Source organism: Falco biarmicus, chromosome 4 (assembly GCF_023638135.1).
Source record: "Falco biarmicus isolate bFalBia1 chromosome 4, bFalBia1.pri, whole genome shotgun sequence".
NCBI lineage: Eukaryota > Metazoa > Chordata > Aves > Falconiformes > Falconidae > Falco > Falco biarmicus.
In genome coordinates, this window is record NC_079291.1 from 88,612,621 (window position 1) to 88,635,992 (window position 23,372).

General features: G+C 39.7%; 1 protein-coding gene across 7 annotated transcripts in view; it reads left to right on the plus strand.

Annotated features, from left to right (window-relative positions):
* The first annotated feature begins 2,036 nt into the window (after positions 1 to 2,036).
* Positions 2,037 to 23,372, plus strand: part of NR2C2 (nuclear receptor subfamily 2 group C member 2) — a 48,758-nt gene continuing 27,422 nt past the window's right edge. For 2 of the 7 annotated variants that reach the window (XM_056334864.1, XM_056334871.1), the window contains exons 1-3: positions 7,038 to 7,173; positions 10,284 to 10,367; positions 21,390 to 21,500. In XM_056334864.1, the coding sequence (XP_056190839.1) occupies positions 10,308 to 10,367; positions 21,390 to 21,500 (171 nt within the window). In that variant the 5' untranslated portion in view covers positions 7,038 to 7,173; positions 10,284 to 10,307. Of the gene's footprint in view, positions 6,825 to 7,037; positions 7,174 to 10,283; positions 10,368 to 11,649; positions 11,750 to 13,695; positions 13,813 to 16,753; positions 16,963 to 21,389; positions 21,501 to 23,372 lie in introns of those variants that run through there. The other 5 variants (XM_056334868.1, XM_056334865.1, XM_056334867.1 and 2 more) reach the window with 5 other exon arrangements.

Below are 23,372 nucleotides of genomic sequence, written 5' to 3' on the forward strand. Positions count from 1 at the left end.
AGCCATGTACAAACCTGAATACAAGGCACAAGGACTCATACTTCAAAGATAATCTTCTAACACTTAAAAGAGAGTTTTAAATTTAATGCGACATTAACAAGACCAAGCAATTTATACTATTAATACTTCTCAGTCACTTCTAACTTGAATTCTTTCATGCTAGATATCAGCTTTGCTCTTAAAATTTGTCTTCAAAGTTTCAGGAAAATTCTATGAAAATTTTAACTACCTGAAATGACAACTTAAACCCCAGAGCTCTATAATACTGTCAATCCTAAACACTTAAAACAAATGAATAACCTTAAATTCTGCTTTTATTGTGTACTTCTTGGCCTGCCCTGACTTTTGACCCCCTCTTAGTCTATTATGTACTTTACCACCAACACCACTACCACCACCAGAGAGGTTTTTGGCCTATGCCCACCTTTGCATTGCAACAGTTCTTCCACATCTAAAACACCCTCCGCTCCACCCTCTAACTGTACACATCTCCCGTCTCACCTTTGGTATACGGTGGATTCAATCTGATCTCTCAGGGATAGTAGCAACTTCCACGGGGTCTCTTCCATCCTCTTCTTGTATAGCAGCTTTACAGCACATTTTTCTTCTGAGGCAAAAGGCCCACAAAAGGGAGGAGCTAAACAGACCTTATTATCAGCAGGAAAGTTTGAAGAACACCACTAAAATCCTTTCTGAATTATGGCTGCGAGCAGTTGAATACTTCCGGAAAGAAAACTGTGGGCTGTGGGGAAGAGACCATGCTCCTGACAGAAACTGCGAGCTGTGGAGAGGAGCCCACGCCGAAGGACATGCTCCGCTCCCGACAGGAACCGGCCTGTGGAGAGGAGCCCACACTGGGGGACATGCTCCTGTCAGGAGCTGTGAGCTGTGGAGAGGAGCCCACACTGAGCACACACTCCTGACAGGAACCAACCAACGAAGAGGAGCCCACGCTGGACTAGGTATAAAGTGTGAGGAGGAAGAGGGGCAGAGAGGAGCTGGTGTGTACTGACTGGATCCCCCACCTTCCCCCATGCACTACTCTGAGGGCTGGAGGGGAGGAGGAAGGCAGAAGTGTCAGGAGGGAAGGAGTGAAATTGAGCCTGGCAGTAAGGGGCTGCAGGGGAAGGTGTTTTAATCTTTGGCTTTCTCACAATCCAGTTCTATTTTAACTGGCGATTAGTTAAATTAATTTTCCCCAAGTGGAATCTGTTTTGCCTATGACAATAACTGGCAAGTGATCTCTCTGTCTTCATCCTGACCTATGAGCTTTTTCATCCTATTTTCTCCCACTGTCCTGTTAAGGACAGGGAAGTTGGCAGGTGGGTCAGCATCTGACAGCAGTCCAAGGTCAACTCACCACAGTATGACAGACATTTAATTCTTTGCTGCCAGTCTAGTTATTACCTTCTAAAGTATCTCAGTTGTCTTTGATATTTTTCTGCCTCCAGCATCTTCTATTGATTTTATTTCTCTCCAACCATGACTAAAGCTAAAAAGAGCCTATACAAGCACTTTTAACTAATGCTTTTAGAAGTCCATGTATATAAATAAATTTATCAAATCTCAGCACTATTCTAATACAATATTGCTTATTAAATAAGTTAAGGGCATATAGTATAGTTCTAGATTTCAGTGAAGTTATTGCAAGAACTGCAGTAAAATTTGTCACAATCTTGATGCAGTTTTCTTCACTGCACATTTTGTTGCCAACCTCAGCAAGCACGGTGGAGCTGCACAGCAAGCAGCATTGCATTCCACATCAGAGCACAGAGCAGAACTGCTCCAAGGCCGCCTCTTGGTGGCAGAAACAAGGAGACAATTTCTCCTGTCCTCTACACCTTTCCTCAACTTGCCAAGCAGGAAGCAGAGAGGGGGAAAGCACCAATTCATGTGTGGCACTTCGCATCTTCTATTCTATCAGTGTCAGTCAGAGGTTTGTTAGTAAGTGGAACAAGAGAAATTTGTGAAAAAGAAATGAAAGAAGATGGACAGAACTGGAATAGACACTAAGCAGGTAACCACTTGTTATCTTTAATTTGGTGTATCACATTGAATTTTGGATTTACAGTGTTCGTCCACTATTAGTTAAATTAGCTAACTTTAAATAAGCCCACAGGCAAGTCTGATTTGTCTCACTAGAGTGCAGGCAGTTATGTTTGTGCCCACTACTTTTAGAGGCATCCCAAAAAATAACAACAATAAAAATAACAGTCTGTCACTATCACAACCAATTACTGCGAGCTGCAAATTTAACATTTGCAAAATTTCAAGCAGTTACCCAGAGATTTGTACAACACTGCAGAACAGAACTCAGGATTTGTTCACTGTTTTTAAACACAAGAAACTAAATCACGCTCAGAAGTTACAAGATACCATATTTTTATTTCCATAAAATCATACTATGAAAGCATGTAGTTTTCACTTACGGTCACTTCCCCGCCCCCCCTCAGATCAATGTATATACCTGAAACATGTTTGCAAGATAATGCTAAGCAATCTTGGTTTGTTTTCAGATCACTGTGCAAACATTCAATAAGGTATCTCCAAGCTTTACTTCATAGGATATACAATTTTCATTACTGCATTTTTATTTCTAGTGCCACTCTGACAGAGGAAAAAGTGTATGTTGCCTTCCAGCAACGTCAGTAACTGATTGAGTTACTGGCAACATTCAAAACAATAGAGAATTTTGCTTTAACAGACTAGACCACTGGTCCAAGTGCAATATCCTACTTCTCCAAAGTATCTCTGACCTTGGGCTTTAACAAAGAAATAAAATGTGTGTGCTCAAAAGCACAAAATGATGTAAACAGACAAAACCACCCTTTCTCTTGACCACTGGATCAGTTAGGCTCTAAAGCAAGAAACCTTCAGTGCAACGTCTTACCATAGCAAGATTCTCACAATGCACGAAACTCTAGAAGAGGGAGCCCTGCTGAAGCAGGCTGTACATTCAGGTATGCATCCAACAGGGTGAAGAAATAACATGCTTGGAAATTACCATCAGCACACACCTGCTTTATGGGAACAGCATCCCAATGATTGCTCATCTTTTCTGTTCTCCTACTCCATTATGCCACAGCAAGTCTTTCATAAGTACATACTCATTTGGTTGCCAACATATGCTGTACATCAAGAAAATCCTTCAGAAACAAAAATACCAGTTTACAGAAATAAGTGTTTTCATTTTCCCTTCAGATACCAAAGATTATTAATACCTACTGAAAGGAATCCACTGCAGATCTTCGGTTGTTGCAGGTTTACATAACTCTTTTGACAGGACTGGTAGGGCCTTCAAACATACATGTTCATTTTTCCAGTCTTTCCTTGGACAAATCTCAAACTTACTTCAAAAAGAATTCTGTTCATATAAAAAAAAGCCTAGTGACAAGTCAGAGGTACGCTCTCAAACGCAACACTAGGGGCAGAACACTTCCAAAGCCCAAGAAATAACAGTAATTACTCGTGCAAGAGAAAACACCTTCCTAGCTAGGCCTCCTGACTGACTATCATACAGCAGAAGGGCACAAGGTACACAAGGTTATTGCTGCTGCAATGCCTACCAGCCCCTGCATGCAGAATCACATGTTTTAAACAGGTAAAACCAAACGAAAGACAACTTATGTCAAAACAGGTTACAACATTGTTGCAATTTGAGTTACAGCGGTCAGGAAATAACACAACACAAATAAACTAGCAAGCAACAAAAAGCTTTACTGTTGGTCAAACTCTACTGTCCATGCTGTTTCTCCATCCTCCAGGGGCCAGACCACACTCCTCGTCTCTGTTTCATCCACGTTTTTTTTCCCCACACTCCTCAGAGCTATTTAACCACTTTGCTGTAGGATCACTGCTGCACATTGTCAAAGCAAGGCCACAGCTACATATTATCAGTGTCAATCATTCCCCTACACAACATGACTGTAAGACTAGATGTAAGAACAGATGGAGGTGAGCAAACCAGTAAATAAGCTGCACTATAGAATCACAGCATTGTTTAGATTGGAAAAGTCCTTTAAGGTCATTGAGTCCAACCATTTCCTAGCACTGCCAAGTCTAACACTAAACCATGTCCCTAAGTGCCAATCCCTCTAATGTATGGGTTCTAAGCCAATTGGTAAATTCTCTCATGCACTAAGGCCACTGAGAAATCTTTATCATGATACCTAACGCACCTTTGCTCAAGCCAATTAAAAGAAGAAAACACCACACCCCCCAAGCACACTCTTGCACGCTTCTAAACAGGGAGTAGTGAAAAGGGTCAAGACGACTTGTGGGAAAGCGACTTACCTGGTAAGCAAGTATAGAACAACTACTGCAGAAAAGCGAACAAATGCCAAAACACAAATACCTGTTATTGGGAGTCCTTGAAAAGTCCTGGCTCTCATCTATACATCAACTGAAAAGATCAGAATTTCAATCCACTCCAAATACCAACAGCCAGGAATCAGAAAAGTAGACAAGTAGCAGTCCAAAGCTACCAAAATGCTGGACTTCCCTTTTCAGAGGTATGGGCAAGAGAATTTGCTAGTGAACAGAAGCAAATGAATTTTAAATGTATTTTATTATCAAGGGAAAATAGCACTATTTCCCTGAAGAGCTCAAAATAATCATTACTATAGAAAGCAAAAATGTAACTGAAAGCATCCTAGTCTACTTCCTTCCCCTCCTACACATTCTGATGTTCCTGCTCATAAGGATGACTCTAAAATCCAAAAGCATCTTTGTTCATGGTGGGATCCTCCTTTCATTTATTCAGCAGGTGACAATCCATCACTGAGGAATGCAGAACTGAACATAAACTGTTGGCAAGAAGTACTAGGTCTTGTCAGAGAATCCTCTGACCTCAAGACCGAAATTATTTTTTACCTAACCATGAACACAGCTGTTGTGAAAAAAATAATTTAAAAATTAAGGTTCTGATGAAAACATTTGAGGATAGCAAATAAAAGGACAAAACTAACAATTCAGTTTATATTTGCTTACAACCATGACCAAACAGATACACATCTTACAGTTTAAAGCTTGACTAACAGCAATTTATTATCTTTGTCTATTGCACTTTTTAAAAGGTGGGCTTTTTTCCCCAAATCGTCAATTTAAAAAACATGCTGTACTCATAGATGCTGCTCCACAAGTCATTATCCTCAATTTAGATAAGGGAAACACATTCCTACCCTAATACCTAACCTACTTCTACACCAAGGCTGTTATGAGAATACTGAAAATCCTTACACATATCTGTATTCAAAAAATGTATTTACACTTTAATAGTATGTCTTATGAAGTAAAAAAATAAATCTGCTTTTGAAGAGGTCCATAGTTTAAGAATTTGAAAATTCTTCATACATTTAACATTACAGTAATGAACAAATACCCAAGACATGTTTTCAAACATTTTATTTTTGTATTGCAAACACATCTGTACATCATGTGCATTAGTAACTCTTGTTTTGTGAGAGTAAGGCCATAATTCATAGGTTTTTCACATAATTTCTCTACATTTCTCACATCCTCGCCCCACACTGCCAGTTCTGACAACAAACAAACAAAAACACCAAAACCCAAACAAACCCCCCAAAACCAAACAACTCCCAGGAGTGGTGACTGTCAGCTGCCATCTTTTCCATACGTTTCCTTTCAGGAGTTACTATTGCATCCTATCTTCCAGTTTTACTGTTCATCTGACCGCTCCTTCAGCTTCTGTCACATCAAATTACTAAAGAGAAACTCGCTACACGTACTTAAGATCATTTTAATAGGGGTAGGTTAAAAAATAGCAACACACAGTTTTGACAGTGAGCCAGGGTCACAGGTCAACACCCAATAGCCTCAGAAAGACGGCAAGCACTGAAAAGTGGCAAGCTCTCAAGCCCACCTCAGCTGCACCCAAACCTGGCTCATACCTACAATCGCACATTCAGAGGCAAAGCAGCCTCACTTACAGGCAGCTTAACCAGGAGAGCCCTCACTGATGACACCGACATTACAAAATTAAAGGAAAACTCAGGACAGCCAGGCGGTGGAGGCCTCTGCGAAAGCCAGCATCAACTGTAAGGCTACTTTTGACTCTGCATCTGTGGCGAGGAGACACATACACGTAACGGCACCGCCCGCCTGCGTGCGGTATAATCCCCTTCAACCCGCTAACTCCGGCTGCAGGGCACCGGGGAGCTTCATAAGCCAGGGTCTCGACGGACAGCCTGCAAGCAGGGGCTCCCTTCCTCTCACGCCCTCAGAAGACCGAGCCCGTGCAAGGGCTGGGATCCTCCCACCGCAGGTGCCCGCCCAACGCCCCCTCCCGCCGGGGCACCACGAGCGCCCAGCACGGGCCTCCGGACCCAGCGCCACCCCCCGCGCGGGGACGGGGACGGGGACAACTGCCGCCGCCACAGGCGGAGCGGGCCCGCCGCGCGCGCTGCCCGGCGGAGCGTTGGCGCGAAGGCTCGGAGAGGCTCAGGTAGCCCCTCCCCGCCGCCGTCCCCAGCCCCGCCCCGCGAGGGGGATGAAGGGGGCCGCGGCCGGCCTGGTGCTGGGAAGAGGAAGAGGGGAAACGCTCGCGGGCGGCGGCAGCGGCGGGCGGGGTCACGAACTCTGACCTTTCACAGGGGCACGGCACACAAAACAAAACACCACCCCCATCCCCCCGCGCGGCCCCATAATACAGACCCGCCCCCCCCCCGCGGACCCCGTTAGCCCCCTCACCGCTGCCGCCCTCACGGGGGGAGGGAGGGCCGCCGCTGGGCACCACCACCCAACACCGGCCCGCCTGGGCCCGGGTCAGGGCCACCGCCAGGGCACGTTTGGCACCAATTCCTGAGGTAAAAATCGTTTTTTAAAATTGAGGCGGCCCGGTTGGGTTTCTTTCGTTGGGAGCAGAAAGGAGGGGGTGCGGGGAGGTGGCATCGGGCCCCTGTTCGGGACACCCCTGCGAAAGGCGGAGGGGAGGGGTAACGCTTGGTTTAAGGGGAGGGGGGATTTTAAGGTTCCGGTATTTTGCTGGTAAGCGAGAACCGGCTGTGCAGCAGGCAGGCCTACAGCTCCGGGGGGAGGGGGGAGGAGAGGGAGAGAACCATTGTGAGGTGCTGGGTCGATCCGGTGCGGGAGTCCCGTTGCGGAGCTGCTGGGCCGGAATGTGGGCCGCCTGAGGTCGGAGCCGGTCCGGTCTCGGTGAGAGCAGTCTGCTGTCCGGGGGGTGGTAGGGGCGATGGTCGCGGCAATGACGAGCTCGGGACACGGACACAGAGCGAGAAGATGGAGTCTGAGCGGGCGGAGGCGGCGGCTTGAACCCGACCCTTTTACCTTTGCCACCGGGAGGGCGGAGGGGAGGGGGCGGTGGGTACTTTGCATACGGGGCTGAGACCGCCGCCATCTTACCGGCCTCTTCCCTACTACCATGCCCGGGCCTCTCATAACCTGACATAAGGATATACGGGGTGGGGGTGGGGGGGGGAGGAGGAGGAGGAGGAGGGGGCCTAATGGCGGCAGCAGCAGCCCCGCCTGGGACTTGGCCGCCAGCCAGTGCCGCCATCTTATGCTTGGTCGCGTCCCTCGGATGTTTTCCCTCTTACTCGAGAGGCGGGGTCACGGGGCTTACAAGGCGGTTCCCTCAACCAATCGCTGGCGCGTGTGGGAATGCTACGTGTTCAGTGAGGTCATTGGTTGGAACAGGAGGGAGGGGCGTGGCTCCATGGCGCGCGGGGCAGTAGCCGCATGAAGGCTTTTCAGTAGAGGCTTGCGCGCGGGCCTCTGTGCCTCGGCGAGTTGCGCGCGCGCTGCAGCCAATGGGGGCAGGCGGTGAGCGCGGCGGGAAGGAGGCCGCCGTCTGCTTCGGCGAGGGGTTCAGGTGGTATGAGGTGTTGGAGCCGCTCCCGGACAGGGCACCGGCCTCATGATTTTTCTGTTGTATCAGTTGTCGCAAGGTTTCCTGGCGGCTTCCTGCCAGTAGCAGTGTAACAGAGGTTCCCAGCAGAGCCTAACCTGTGAGCCTCCTCTCTTCCCACCTCCTTCTCCAGACTCCGGCTAAGGTGAAGCGTGCTGACCTGCTTCGCCATGTAGCTGAGTCAGGCACGTCGTATTTGTTAAGAACCCCGTTTCCTTAAGAGAAAGGAACGAATGTCAAGAAGCTGAATACGGCCTTTTGCTGTGGCAACGTAGTAGGGCAGTACCCACAGAATAGCTTCTCAGAAATTTCACTGCAACTTCAGGAGAAATGAATCATTTTATGCTGTAATATGACAGCCGTGCATCTACACCAGGGGTCCTCAAACTTTTTAAACAGGGGGCTGGCGCGCGGATGAAGTGGCAGGGAGTCATCTGCGGCTGCTTGGTTTCCCCCCAACCCCCAGCGGGGGGGACCCTGGGGGGCTGTATCTGGCTTGCGGGCCGTAGTTTGAGGACCCCTGATCTACACGTATGGAGCTGGATGCCACCCTATTAGACTGAAAAGATTTTCCTGGTGCAAGTTCTGCCTTTTTTTTGATGGTTTGCTTTGGTTTGTGGTAGTGGTTTTTTTCTCATGAACTCTGCTGCTCCAGGGTTTTGATAGGAAGCTGATTTTGCTTTGTGTCATGCTCTGGGAGTCAACATCATTAATGAGCTTACTTGGCCTGGCTATGTATGGTTTCTGGGCTTCCAGTTGGATTTGATCAGATAGCCTGAGTTTATTACTCTTTTGGGAAGGTCAAAAGTACAAAACCCCTTGGTGGATAACAACATCAACAGCAAAACTGTCAGAGCCTTACCACAGTAAAGACTTCATTGGGTCTCAGAAAAGTAATCCTATGAACAAAATATCTCATGTTCAGGGTTTCCTTCATCTTAAAGCACCAGAACAGCATGTTATATAGTTACCTTCCTTGCTGAACATAAAAAATAACTTTAAAATAAGATGAGAACACTGAAAAGGAATTACTGAACAATTGAGAAATATCCACAAGCTGCAATATTAAATGGGTCAGGTGGAAATGGTTCATGACCTTACTGTGCAAGTTAAGCACTTGAAGAAAAATGACATTCTGTATGAGTAGCATAAATATGATTTCCATAGGGAATGTCTCAACTTTGATTATGCATCGTTATGAATAGTCTTCCATTGACATATACAACATATTATTCAGGTTTAATTTACCACAATGTGATTTAATATTTTTAACAACAAATTTTTACATTTTCAATATTACCTTTGTAGAAGTTACATTTGAATGGGGGAGGAAGGGGTGGATGCTAGAGATATGCATGCATTTTTCTGTTATGTGTTTTGCTACTGTTCATAGTATTTTTTTTTTAGTTTTATGTGAAATGATTGCTTTACAAGTACCAACAGAAGGTTTTCAATAAAACTTTTAAATGGGCCAACATTCAGGAATGCCTTTTCATTACCTATACCTGGGTCAGCATCTGAACTCTGGCTCTATAATGAGCAAGTCATGATTAAAACCTGAATGCATTAATTTGAAATCTTAATTAAATTTACCGTTGGAGAAACACAGCCTTAATAATGATTGTTAAAAATGTATTGGAAGTGTCTTTTTTTCCTTATTCCTTCCTTTTTCCTCTTTGTTTTGTCTCCCCTCCCCCCCCCCCCCCCCCCCCCAACCCCTGAAGAGCATAAAGTTGGAGGTACAGAATCTCACAGTAGGGTAAAACGCTAGCAGTATTTTCTCCTCAGAGTGATAATACTATTGCATTATAATTAAAAAGTTTGGATAATAGAAAATACATTTTAGATGTGACTGTTTATTTCCCTTTTTGTGCAAGATTACCGTAAGAATATGCATGAACATGGCAGTTTGACAGAATAGCTCAATAAAAAATTTGCTCAAAACAGCATTCTTAGATTGCTGTTTCCTTGTTCAGCATGTAGTTTAGAAGCGGTTTAACTATAAGGTTTCTCTTTTGAGTTGAGGAAAGGACCTTAGAGATAGGTGAAATCCACAAACTGCATCAGTAGTTGACTAGTTGACACTCAAACTTTCTAATTTCTCTACTTTGCAGCTTAAGCAATAGAGTAAAAATAGTATATTAGAGGCTTTATGAAGTAAAATAATAACTGTGTGTATCAGCTTTTTAAATGTTGTGGTTCCATTGTGCATGTTCTGTACATACGTGTGTATATATGTGCATATACACACATGCTTCCATGGCATATTTTCTTATTTGTCAGATATGTCAAACATTATAGTAAACTGTCAAAAAGTTGTATCAGAGCTTTCTTTAATAAGAAGAACAAAAACCTTACTTTTGTGCCTGATGGAAGTTGCTGGCATCTTTTCAAACAGGTTCTCTAATGATCTTGTTTCACCATGGCAACCAATATGGAGGTGCTGGCTCAGCAGGTAGTGGAGACTCAGCAGGTGGCTGAGGTGAGTGACAGATGATATCACAACAGTTGGTATATGAGCCTGTGAAATGAATAATATATTGGGGAGTCCTTGCTGTTTACAATTAAGTGTAAATGGAACAGAAAATCTTTATAGAACAGTATTGCTTTACAGCTGGGGACAAACAAGAGACCAGTGCAACCAATATGTAGTTTGTTTACCTTACTTCATTGTGGTGGCCCCCATGTTAGGAGTGTAAGTAGGAAATTCAACATGAACTATAGAGAAACTTGGCTGCATTATGCATTGTTAAAAAAATTAATGTAACAGAATTTCTGGTCATTTGATTGTTAGCTTGACCATTTTGGATGTGAAAGGTTTTGGCTCATTTTTTGAATTGTCATCTAAATCCACAACAGTGTTTGAAGTTACCTGTTTTACTTATGCACTATGTCAAATTTACAGTAGGGTGATGAATTTAAATCAGCCTTTATATTTTCTGTCTATACCCATGAGAAAAAGAGCACAAGACCTGCTTAAAGTGATATTAAGTGATGTCTTGTCTTGGTGTATGTTTACTGAAGCTTGGATGCTCAACAGCTATAATGTCTAAATCAAGTCATAAATACTGAAACTGCATGTGAATGTGGACATAGAAAACAATCTATTTATCTCCTTCAGTATGCAAACTTCAGTCAAAAAATAAATGAGAATTTTTGTCAGTTTCAAATTATTTGGTTTAATTTCCTTCAAATTTACTATGTTTTATCATATGATTGCATAATTAAGGAATTTCATAAATAACGAAGGGCAAGTAGGCTGAGACCTCTGTAGACAAGGCCACTTTTCAGACATTTGTTTGGGGTTTTTTTTGCATATTGAACTAAGATTACACTTGGATTTTAAAAAATATCTTTAGTTCAAGAAGAAGCTCTATATACAAAGGAAATTTGTATGTCATTGTGTTTTCAGAAATGGATTAGAGATTCCCTGCTTAACAGCAATTTTTTTCTGAAAAAAAATTTTGATTCTTTTTAAATAGTGTGGAAAATGGCCTACTGAGTATCCTGAAATAACATCTAAGGAGTAGTTTCAAAAAACTAAAATTTCACACTGAAAACCAACAAGCAGATTTTCACTCTAGTTTGTTATACCAGGTATCAGTTTGGCAAGCTGCATTTTTTAAAAACTGTTCCAAACAAACTTGGAAATAAAAAACTGTAATGGAAATACTGGCAAACCTTATACTATTTTGTTAGAACTTGAGTGCTATAATTACATCTAAGGCACATAAAATATGTGACATTTGTAATTCCTCGTGCAGGAAATGCACCGTGGTAACATAGTGTGATGGTTGTAACTTGCCACTGGAGAGATCGCTCCATCTCAAGAGTGTATGAAGCTCTGTGATTTCTTCCTGGCCGGTGGGTAAATAGAGGGCTTCATCTCTTTACAGTGTTCAACTCCTCCTTAAATTACATGCCTGTCCACTGCATAACACCATGAAAACTTGGTCATGGAAAAAGTTATAAGCAGCATTATGTCATTAAGAATTAATTAATGCTATGACCATGTTAATGTTCAACCATTTCTTTATGAATGGCTGCCTGCCTGCTAATTTGTGTCTTCAGTCAGGTACAGTTTTTAATACAGGTAGACACATCACTAGTTTTCTTGAAACATGATAAAATTCTGTATTTGTACTGACTGTTTCTTAGAGAAAATCTAGCATGAAACTTGGCAGTGGCCTTAAAAATGAGAAGCTTTTTTAGAATGTCGTATTTTATATCATAATTGGTAACAATTGAATGGAAGGAGAGAATGTCATTAATCCCGCCCTGACTTTTAAGTTATGAATGATGAGAGACAGGTTGCAAATAGGATAACTTAATGCAAATATTTGCAGGTTTAGCTATATCTGCATCATTTTTTCAACATAGTTGCCACATATGTAGTGCATGGGTTTATTGAGAACTGTGATGCCGAGCACCAAATCAGACTGTCATGCAGGTAGGCCATATGCTGTTTTTCTTTCTTGAGCAATAGTTGATCAGGTTTCCCATGAAACTGAGTGTATCACAGAAGTCACTGAGCACGCTCCAGCATTGCATGTATTTTTGTACTTACTCTATTTTTAGGACTTTTAAAAATTGTCCTTGTAATGGTTTCAAATGGTTTCACTGCTGTTGCTTGCTTCTGCTTTATAGAAGTGGTGTTGCATTTTTCCAGCTGTGTATTTCTGAACAGATTGGGTGAGAGTTTCATTTTTAGTGTCTGCAGTTGCCTTTACTTACAGTTCATGAGATGGAGAACAGAGAGCAGCTAGGGGATTCAGACAGAATTTTGGCAATTCCTTCTCATCCTGAATAGCTTTTGAAAAGCATAAAAAAAATACTTTGTGTTAAAAGAATCTTCTCCACCCTGGGTATGCCCTAGCAAAGCCTCAGGCTTTAAGTCCAGTAAGGTAATTTGAGTGGTACAGCAGTAGAAACAGCTCAAGCTGGGTGCCTCCACAGAGGGACCCTGAAGAAAGAAATTCCTGGGCAGTTATGACCTTGCAATTTAAGTTTTCCATCCCTCATGACAGTTTGGACCAGTAATAATATTAGAGTCTGGGGTCTTCTTGTTCTTCATTGGGTCATTTCATTGTTTCTAGGTGGGCTGTTTCTTTCCCTATCTCTAAGGTTTCAGCTTCTACTGATACTTCTAGCAGCCCTCCTTGTTTCCTTATCTTCCAGCTTGAACCAGCTCTTGAGGACCTCTTTCACAGAATTAGGTAAAAGTTCAACGTATCTGGGTGAAAGCTTGCAGCCTAGGGCTTCAGCAAATTTAGCTACTAATGCTAAGCAGCTTAGTTAACTCCAGACGGTTTCAGTGCAGTATTCCTTAACATTTAGCCTTTATGCAAAAATAGGTAATGCTACTTTTCTCAAGCGTTTATTTAGTGCCGTCACTGTGCAATATATCAGTGGCCCAGGTTCAGTCCCAGCACTGACTTTGACTTGATTTGCATGTTGTTTCAGAAAAATGGATTTGGTTGTGAAGTGGAGATGTATTCCCTGTGCAGTGAATTAGTTTTTAACATGGTTTTTAACCAGCACTGTCACTGTGGGGAGGAATAAGGACTGTTTCCTCTTTCCAACATCAGCTTTGGTGTGACCAGGAGGAACTTCTAGTAGTTGCTGAAACTGGCCCCTTCTGCCTCCATGACAGCCACAGACTATTCCCAGTGCATCCTTTTTCTCTATCAGAGGCTACAGGGAGAGTCACAGGAGATGACTCTGTTGAGCCCAGTGTTTACTGGGATCTTGTTTATGCCAGCTGCGTTGCTGGGAGAATTTTAGTTGCTTTTGGTTCCCTCAGTGCCCTGATAAGAACCTGTGAAAATCTTGGGCCTTTCTGAAAGCATGTTTTGCCACGGGACTGAAAAAATACCGTATATCTTTGTCACATAAAGTATTTTCTTGACCTTCTTCAGATCTCTCTGGTAAGTTACATCATAAGTAGTTCAGCAATTTTGGTTTAAGTCTAGATGAAGCACAGTCTGCTGAAAAAGAAGAGTAGAAACACTGTGTTCTGGTGAAATAAGTTTTGCTTTGTTGTAAGAATTAAGTGTAAAATCAGGCCATTTGTGTTTAATCTTATCATTGGCCATTTTCTCATTTTTGGATAAATTTTCACGTTAGAGTTTTGATGCTGAGTCTTCTGAAACAGTTTTTAGTTAAAATAGAGCTTTTGTCAAGTTACTGTTAATTGCAGAAGACCTAGACACCTCTCAGGCTGATGGTATATTTCACATAAAACATACTGGAGTAAAGAGATCCTGCATGGCTTATGCAGCTTGGCAGCCTCTGAATGCAGTGTTACCAGATGTGCTGTAGCTGCTGTAATATAGGCTTTAAGGTGTTATGCAAGATGTAGTCTGAGATAATTTTTTTTTTTTAGTGTACAGGTAAGCCAAGAATTGCAGCTTCTTTCATGACTGTTGTCTTCATATGTTTCATACAAGATGTTACACCAGTGTCCTGTTAGGGCAGTTTAACTACAGATGAGTTCTTCCATGGTGGATCTGAATTTTGGCTGCCATTCTACAAAGGGCCCAAGTGGTCAGGACAGTAAATTCCAAAGAGTATAACTTAAAATTTTTTTTAGATGTATCTTACATCTGTGAAAGAAAACTATTTGGATATTTCCAGGCAATACATAATTTTCCTAACAAACTACTTTTAAGTATTAAATTAATAATAGGCTTTTAAGAAAAAATTATCTACAGAAAAATAAATCTTTCTGATTTGATTCGCGATGTAGCAATTTTTTTATGGTGTAAAGCTTGGTACCATATTTTTCATTGAAATTCTTTAACTGTTTTATGAGAGGAAACTTGTAAAAATAGTTTAGGTTTCTGGGTGCAGTTGAACATATTTGATCTGTGGTATCTTACCTGTGCCTTATTTTAATTTCAGTTCTCTTTTCAATAATATTAATAATATCTCTGAAACTGGTTTACACTTAGTGAGAACTGCTCAGTGTATTCATGCAGTACAATTACTTTGGCTTTTAGTGGCATGAATATAAAAAATGTTCTTCTACTTAAGTCAGAGAAGCATTCTTAGAAGGACATTTCCGATAAGTGAGATACATACAACAACAAAAGTAAGACACCAAGTAGAATGATAGATATTTGGACTAATTTCTGAAAAATGTTTTCCTGTGAAAAGTACTATGTATGGTCATTTCAGGATTTCTCAGTAGCTTAAGAGGCTCTCTGTTAAACATAATATATACTCTTGTAAGTATTGTTCTATTTGAATGTCACTGTTGAATTATTAGAAACTAAAGTTATAAAATACTAACTTTGCTTTGCTATGGGTGTTTATTACAGTAGCATAGTTGATGTCCTATAAAAATAAGAGTGAAAGCCTTTGTAGCTGTAATATTTCTGTGCAGTATACAGTACTTGAGACAAGTTCCATCAACAAAAAAGAATTACCATGCCCTAAAAATCTAACATTACCCTTGGTTAAAGATGCATTTTGTATATTTTATGTTTCTTGCTGAAGTCTTAGAGATTTTGTGGGTCACTTGGGCAGTTGTGACAAAGCCGTTAACCACATTGGTAGTTACTAATGTAGCACTAACTACATTAGTACACTAGTTTACAGGTTTCATATTTTATTTCAAATTCTTATTACTTTGCAAGCCTGTCTTTTGATTCAGAGAACAGGAAACTTCTAGTCTTTTTTTTCTTAATGCGTTTTTATATCACTTCTGCTTAAGTATTACAAAGATTCTGCCTTCTCTTTGCAATACAGCTATTCCAAACTTTAGAGCTGGGAAGTCCACTTCTGAACAGAGGGTTATGTAGTGATAAAGTGTTATTATATTCAGGATTTGGGTTTTGTCCCAGGAAAGACAGCTGCTAATCGGGTATCATAAACGTCTTTCCCGGGTTAATTGGACAAATGAAAGCCTAGAGTAACAAGATTATTGAGTGTGGTGTCAGATAATAAGCACAAGGAAAATCCAACTAAAAGTCATTGGGTTTTCTCACATGTCTTAAGTATAATACTTACTTTTCCCCACACTAGATCACAGTTGGTTGACCTAACATTTAAGTTGTACCCATGCTGTAAATACATTCACAGGAGTTACAGTAACTATTCATAGATACTATTTCCAGAGAGTTACATGATCGATAGTTGTGTTTTCTATCAAGTAAAGAGCCTAATTTCAATAGTGAGCATATTTCTGTGCTAAGATTAGGAGTCCTTGAAGTTAATAGAAAATACCAGTGCTACTTAAAGACACCTAGATCATGCATTTGTTGCATAAGGCTTTGTGGTGGAAGTCTACTGTATTTAAGTTTACTGTCATAAAACTTGTCAAGCACATGGTCATTTCCCCCAAAACTTCAAGTGCTATAACTTTAACAAGTTTTACTTTCTAAGAATTCTAAAACATTTTCTACTTTCACCCATTTGTCAGCCTTTATTGCAACTTCATACAAGTGTTTTGTTATGGAGTTTAAATTAATGTATCACACGTGTGTCAAACTTACTGTATGAAGTAATGTGTATTAGGACTGATTATGCTGTGTCATATTTGAGGGCCCTGGGCTACTTTAGAAAGCCTAATGAACTTTAAGGCTAAAGATGCTCCGCAGGGAATGTGGTGGACTTTCCTTTCAGTTTTGCTGATTTGAAAATAATTCAAGATACAAGCAGACTCTTTTCTCAGATTTCATTTTGCTGTTTTGTAGTTCACAGAGTGAGCAGGTTGAGGGGCTTAAGAACAGAGAACAGGGGGAGGGGGAAGCTTGATAACATGGGACTATGTTCTCCAGATGAAATTAGTCTTACTATTAGACAAACTCCTTCACCAGGTGACAAAACAACAGGAATACATTGATTCTTCTTCCGTGGTTACAGGGAATGATAGTAAACTTGACCTTCAGAGGAACAGGGTCACAGAGAGGGCATTTTAAAAACATTCCTGGCTGCTTTCTGTGATTGAAATCCTCATGGAGACTGGATGAAAATAGCTGTGATCTGACTGAAAGTGACCTTGACATTTTTCTGGGATTGCCCTCAGAGGTTTGCTGAGGAAAAATGTAAGACTGCAGGAAGAATTTGACATTGTAAGTACTGGAGTTTGTAGGGTGTACAGCTAGGGAGCTCCAGGAAGAAAACAGTACTAAGGGAATTAAAAGAGATTATTTTTTCCCTGTCTCTTAACATAAGTGTATTTGATGTGTTTTGTGTAGGGAAATTAGGGGGGGTTGAGCAATATTTTACATGTATTATTTTCTGACTACATCTTAAGTTGCAGCATTAGTGGTTACTTTTAAGTGGTTGTTCACTAAGCCTCTGTAAAATGTGGTGCTCTGAAGTCTTCTATATGGCCTACTTCGTTTCTTTCCTCATCTCTTCAAGATGAAGTCTCATTTGAGACTCTTTCCCATCTTAAAGAAATTCAAGTGTATTTAATTTTTTTAAAATACATTTTAGAATTGCAGAAACATATCTTCATTGACTTGGAAGGACTAGTTCTTTACATGTAGAGCTTCTGCAACAGTTGCTTTAAACATGATACGGGTTTCTTGTGTCATTTTTCTTCTGAACAACAGATTAGAATAGTCAATGTTATGTTTAATCCTGTAAGTGAACCTAATATAATGCTAAACAGTATTATCTTCCTGATATGAGTACGTACAAGCCATTTTCTTTCAAAATACTTTGATTAAATTTATTTGGGAGTCTAATTAAAGATAGCTTAATTTTTCCTACAGTATTTATATAAGCTGTCTGAAGTTAACCTTGCAAATCTCTGATAGATCTTTTTGAGTGTGTTGCATATTCTCAGACTACTATTCCTGTTTTTTTTGTTTTGGTTTCATGGCTGTTTGTTTTGGGCTTTTTTAATACTTTGATTTAAAAGTCAAGTTTAGTATGACAGACTGGATAGGACCATAATAAAGCATCACATATTTATCCATTCAGATCCCTTGTAGGTGTGTCACAATGCTGAAGGTAGAAATATTCCTGTCAAACAAAATGACAGAAGATTATTTTTCCTTAATTTTGTAGATTGTGTATTTCAAAAAATATGTTCCCTTTTTGCATTTGATTTATTTACCATGATTCTGCTGTCAACCAGTGGCATGTGTTTTCACTCTGGAAAATAAACTTGAGATATTTAGTAGCAGTCAGAAATGTAAAGCTGTTCTTATTCCATTGAGTATTAAGGACACAAGCATGAAAAGAAGGTAAAATTTTGCATTTCAGAGTCCTACACTATCCTGAATATGTATGCATGTTAATAAGATTATAAAAATAAATTGTATGTGCACACTGAAGCATTTATTGGTATTGGACAAATTAATTTTCGTTGTTATACCATATCTTCCCAGCCAAGAGCAGACTAAAATTTTGTCTGTTTTCAGTTTAATAAATACATGTTTTTGAATATTTAAACATGAAAATTACATATCAGCATATAATGGCAGCTGGCCTCAGACTTGCCCAACTTTATGGAGAACTCACCTAAGACAAGGTAACTAGTCACGTGGTGAGGGTGAGTAATAACCCAAAGGAGACTGGAGTTGATCAGTAAAAATAAACCTTTATATGAGGATGTGGTCCATTCTATAAAAACTGAGAAAGTGTTTTAAAGCATAAAGCACTAGGTTTTATGTTGATGTAGTACCTGAAAACACTGTTGTATAGTGGGACCCCTTTGCAGCAGGTACTTTACAAACCCAGGAAGAAGAAATGGTTATTTAGTCCCAAAATGTTTGCAGAAGAATTTTGGTGCAGTTACCATATATATACTGGCATTTTTTTAAGGAGTTGCTATAAATCCTTCAACAACATGGAAAAATGCAGCTGCCTGCAATGCATTGTGGTGTAAGATGTGACAATATTTCAAAAGAAGGCTAAGGATTCTGTAATTGGGGGTGAAAGAACTGGAAAACAGTTTTAAAAGATCTTTTTGCTTTAATTTAGACCTTTAGAAGGGTGCATAGCTTAGATAATAATTTGGCATCAAGGTAGGGATCGTTATTCAAATGTGTCCTTTAAGTGTCTTGATTTGGGGAATCTTGGTTTTTTCCTCACCTAGGTATATTGTTTTCTGCTGCTGGATGCCTTGAATCATCCAATAATTACAAGATTCTATTATTTCTACAACTCTCCTGTATTTTTCCTCATTTACCACGCAACTTTGACTTGTATATTAAAGATAATTAGAGATTCTATGTTCAATTCAGGTTTACTTTTATAGTATATGTACTACTTATGGTACAGGCAACAGGAGAGTAGAAAGTGTGTCTTCATTAAAGTGCTGTGTATTTTAATGTCTTTGCTTCCCCAAAGAGACTGCAGTAAATTTTTCTTGGTATCAAAATTGGTTTTTCTTTCTTGGCATCACAAATTAACTTTTTTGTATATTAAACAGAAAAGCTTACAAAATTAAGATTATTTTTTTTTCCATGCAAGCTTAAATGATGACTAAATTGTCACTACTCTGTTGTCCAACTGTATAGATTTTGATAAACAAATAATTCCAAGATTGTTTAAAAGAGTATTTAATAAAAACTATCTTTGAACTTCCTGTTTTTGACCACGTGTCACTGCAGATCATAGAATCGTAGAATGGTTTAGGTTGCAAGAGACCTTGAAGATCATCTAGTTCTTTAAGCATCTGTTGCTGGCACTGGCATCAAACTGGTAGGAGTGGAATGGACTGAGGTTTCTCTCCCCAGACAGCTTTAGTTTAAAGCCCTTTTCACCAGCTTGGAAAGCCTATGACCAAAGATGCTTTTCCCCTTCTCTGTCAGATGGACCCCATCAGCCCCCAGTAGACCAGGTTTCTCAGTGATTCTCATGGTCTAAGTAGTAAGCTCCTGGCTGTGGCAGCAGTCCTGTAACCATTTGTTGAGTTGCCAGATTCGGCTGAGCCTTCCTTTGAACCCCTTCCCTTTGACTGGGAGGATTGGTAATAAACACTAATTTGATATTCTCAAATTACCATATAGAATACAATTGTTGTACTCAGTCATACAGTTGACACAGTCCTATAGATTCTGTGGGACAATGTAAATGTGACCTTTGGGGTTATTTATGAAAACCCAAATTATTGTTTGCAATCAAAATTTACAAGTATTGTAAATGATACCATTTACAATATATAATTATTTAAAATTATGAAACTATCAAATCGTAAAATCTGTTCTAAAATTTAAGTAAGATTTATTTTGCATTAGGCGGACTTATCTAAAAATCAAGGCTGTTAAGTCATTGACATTACAGAACATTTTCCCAAAGAACAAAGTTTTGGCCTATATGCACTGTTTTTAAATAAGTAGTTATGGGTTAAATTGAATGTTGAAGAAATCAGTAATGCCACATTCTGTTCATTTTTATAGAGTACATCACTGCAGTATTTTATTCCAATTGAAATGGAATGTCTGTATAGATTTCTATTGTATTGTAAGAATTTACAGTGTTTGTTACTCAGATATACTGCATGTGTAAAATTTGCTGTCAGCCGTCTTTTAAATATTATTAGGTTTCCATCCTTTTATATAATAACTTTCAATAAAGAATGTGACTGAAAAAGTATTCATGTTGTGCTGCTGACTGCGGACCGTAATGTCACCTCTGGAGCTGCTGCAGTCCAAAATACTAGTGTCTTGTGTGCACTAACTGTTTTTCAACTATTTTGCAACTTTTTTGAAAATACTGGTGAACATATGCAGTGTATGGGTTTAGAGCCAAATTATCTCCTTTGTTTTGAGTTTTCTCATGAGACTCAAAACATTGAGCCGTGTCATCAACTAGTAACTTGTAAAATGCACCGAGAAAGCAGAGCTTTCATAATGAGTACAGCACAAATAAGCATATGAATTTTTCTTCTAAGTTACTGTATTATAAGTAGCAGAATGATTCGGCTTTTCCTCTATTGAAAACAAACAAAAAGAGATCTGGAACTAATCATATTCTAATTCTTCAAGAACTTCCAGGGTAATTTTGATAAACCTTGTTCTGATTTTGTTTGGTTAAGCCTAATTTTTTGTGTGGTCAGGTTCCAAATGAAGAATGGCAAAGATGCATGTAGCAACTGTGAAAAAAATACATATAGACATCTACATCTGCAGATACTTCTCTGTGTTAAAGACTGATAGAATAGCTTCAGCTCATGTTTATATCCGAACAACCCCACTCCCACCCCCGCAATAATACTAAATAAGGTACTTTGTATAAGTGTCTGTATATTCTAAACTTAATAAAAATGGGAGTATTGGATGGCTGTGGGGAGTGGCACAGAGGGGAAGGGGCATGATGGTGGTGGTTTGGTTTTGTGGTTTTGGTCATTGATCAGATTCATTCTGTTCCCCAGAAAAGCCAATATTGTGACAATTCATTGAAAACAAATCCAAGTTGGTTTAATGACTGTAATCTATCCAGTAAATTTAGATTCTATGCTATAGGGCCCTCTGATGTTTAATATATGTAAAATACTTCAGTACTGCAACAGTAAATTAAAATTCTTTGTTATTTACAGGTGCAGACTGTTCAGACTCCACTATCTGAATCTCCAGTGATGACCAGCCCTTCCCAACGTATCCAGATAATTTCCACAGACTCCTCTGTAGCTTCACCACAACGCATTCAGGTAAAAATCCATTGATTAAGTAACTTAACTATTACACCTTTTTTTGCTCCTCCTTCCACCTCCTCCCATGATTTGATACAAAATCATGCTAAAGTCTTTCATAGACTTTTTTAACTTTTGTCGGAATGGATTATTTTTAGTGCAAACTCAGATTCTCTTTCTTCTTCAGCATGTATTTGGTGATGACTAATTGGCTGTATATAATAATTATATTGATGATGTAGATAGTGAGGAATATTTGCAGAGGTTGAACTTAGCCTACATATACAAATCTCCTAAGCTCTAGCCATAGCAAATGGGCAGATATTGACAACAGAACACCTAACATCACCTCCAAGGGCATTCCTCTTTCTCTTTCTCTCTCTGCCTTATTTAGGAGCCAGTGGGAGACTAGCCAATGTAGGATAAAGTTAGCCTTTGGGAATGCTGCACAGTGGGTCGTTGTTACTGATAATATAAAGATACCAGAATGTATGCAGTGACAAATGATAGGAGATTTGTTGTTAATGTTACTGGAGTGTTTCAGTACTGCAATACTGAGCTTTTGCCTTCCTTGACATTGTTCTGTGCCAGTGCGCTCCTACTCCCATGTAATTCTGCTAGAGGTGGTGCTGGAAAAGAGGATCTTGCACTCCAGGGCATTTGAAACAGTCCTGGCAAAGCATCATCCATCACAGGCTGGAGTTTTCCTGGGATGTGTCTTGATCAGGGTGGGTGGGTGCTGTCCCTCTGAACAGCCCTGAAAACACTTTTAAAATTATTTTGACGTTGTCATTATACTCACTATGCACGATAATTTTTTTTTCTGTGATGTTATTATCAAAGATTCAAATGGCAACATGTATAATAACATAAATCACTTTTTTTCTTACGAACCTAAATGTCATCTACTTATCCAACCTAATTTTTTTGTCTTAGGTCTTTATTATCATTGGTGCTTATATCTGATCCATGAAAAATTACAAAGAAGTCCATATGATTTTTCTTTATAGACAGCACCAAAGAGATGTTCTTTAGTTAACATTTAGCTATGTATTTTATTTAAGATGTTATTCCTTAAAGTTATCAACAAAAGGTGGAATAAGGCAGCCTTATTATTTCACATGCTGATTTTCAGGATTCTGTTACGAGGGAAGGTTTCTATTTTTGATACAGTTGTCTGGTAACATCTCTGTTTTGCATGGTAGAGTAACTATATCAATATGTATCAATATTCCGTTGCAAGGTAGATGTTCTCACAACATGTATAACTGAAGCATAATGAATGTTCAACATTCATAAAGTAGGATCTTTTGTTCAATTCTGCAAAATAATCTACCTCCTTATATCACTGATACTTCTGAAAAAAACCTGTGTCTCCATGATGAAGAAGAATACCAGGATGAGAAAAGAGTATCCCTGCTTCCTCAAAACAAATACAGGCAAGATTGTAGTGGTGTCAGTCCAAATGCCAGATCAGATTTCACTGTGAATTGTCCCGTTAGTTAAGATCTGCATGAAAATATTACACAAAAAGGACATGACAACTAAATAAAAAGTCTAGGTAATCAAAATTAGGGAAATAAATACACAATAATTGTGACCCCTAATACAGCCAATAGGAATATTAGTGTGTATAAATTCACTTCATGATTTATTTTCAGTAGTAGTTTTAACTCTGACATTAAGCCAATTACATAAATGAATTATATAGAAATAACTTTAATAGTCAGGTGTATGCAAAATTAATAAAATCTCAAGAATGTACCACTGTGCTTTTTTTTGTCAGCTAGAGTAATTTTTAGTCATGTTTTTATAAATTATTTGGAGGTAGGAGTCAAATGTACGTTGTTTGCCAATAATAGTAAATATGGAGGAGCTGTGGACTCCCTG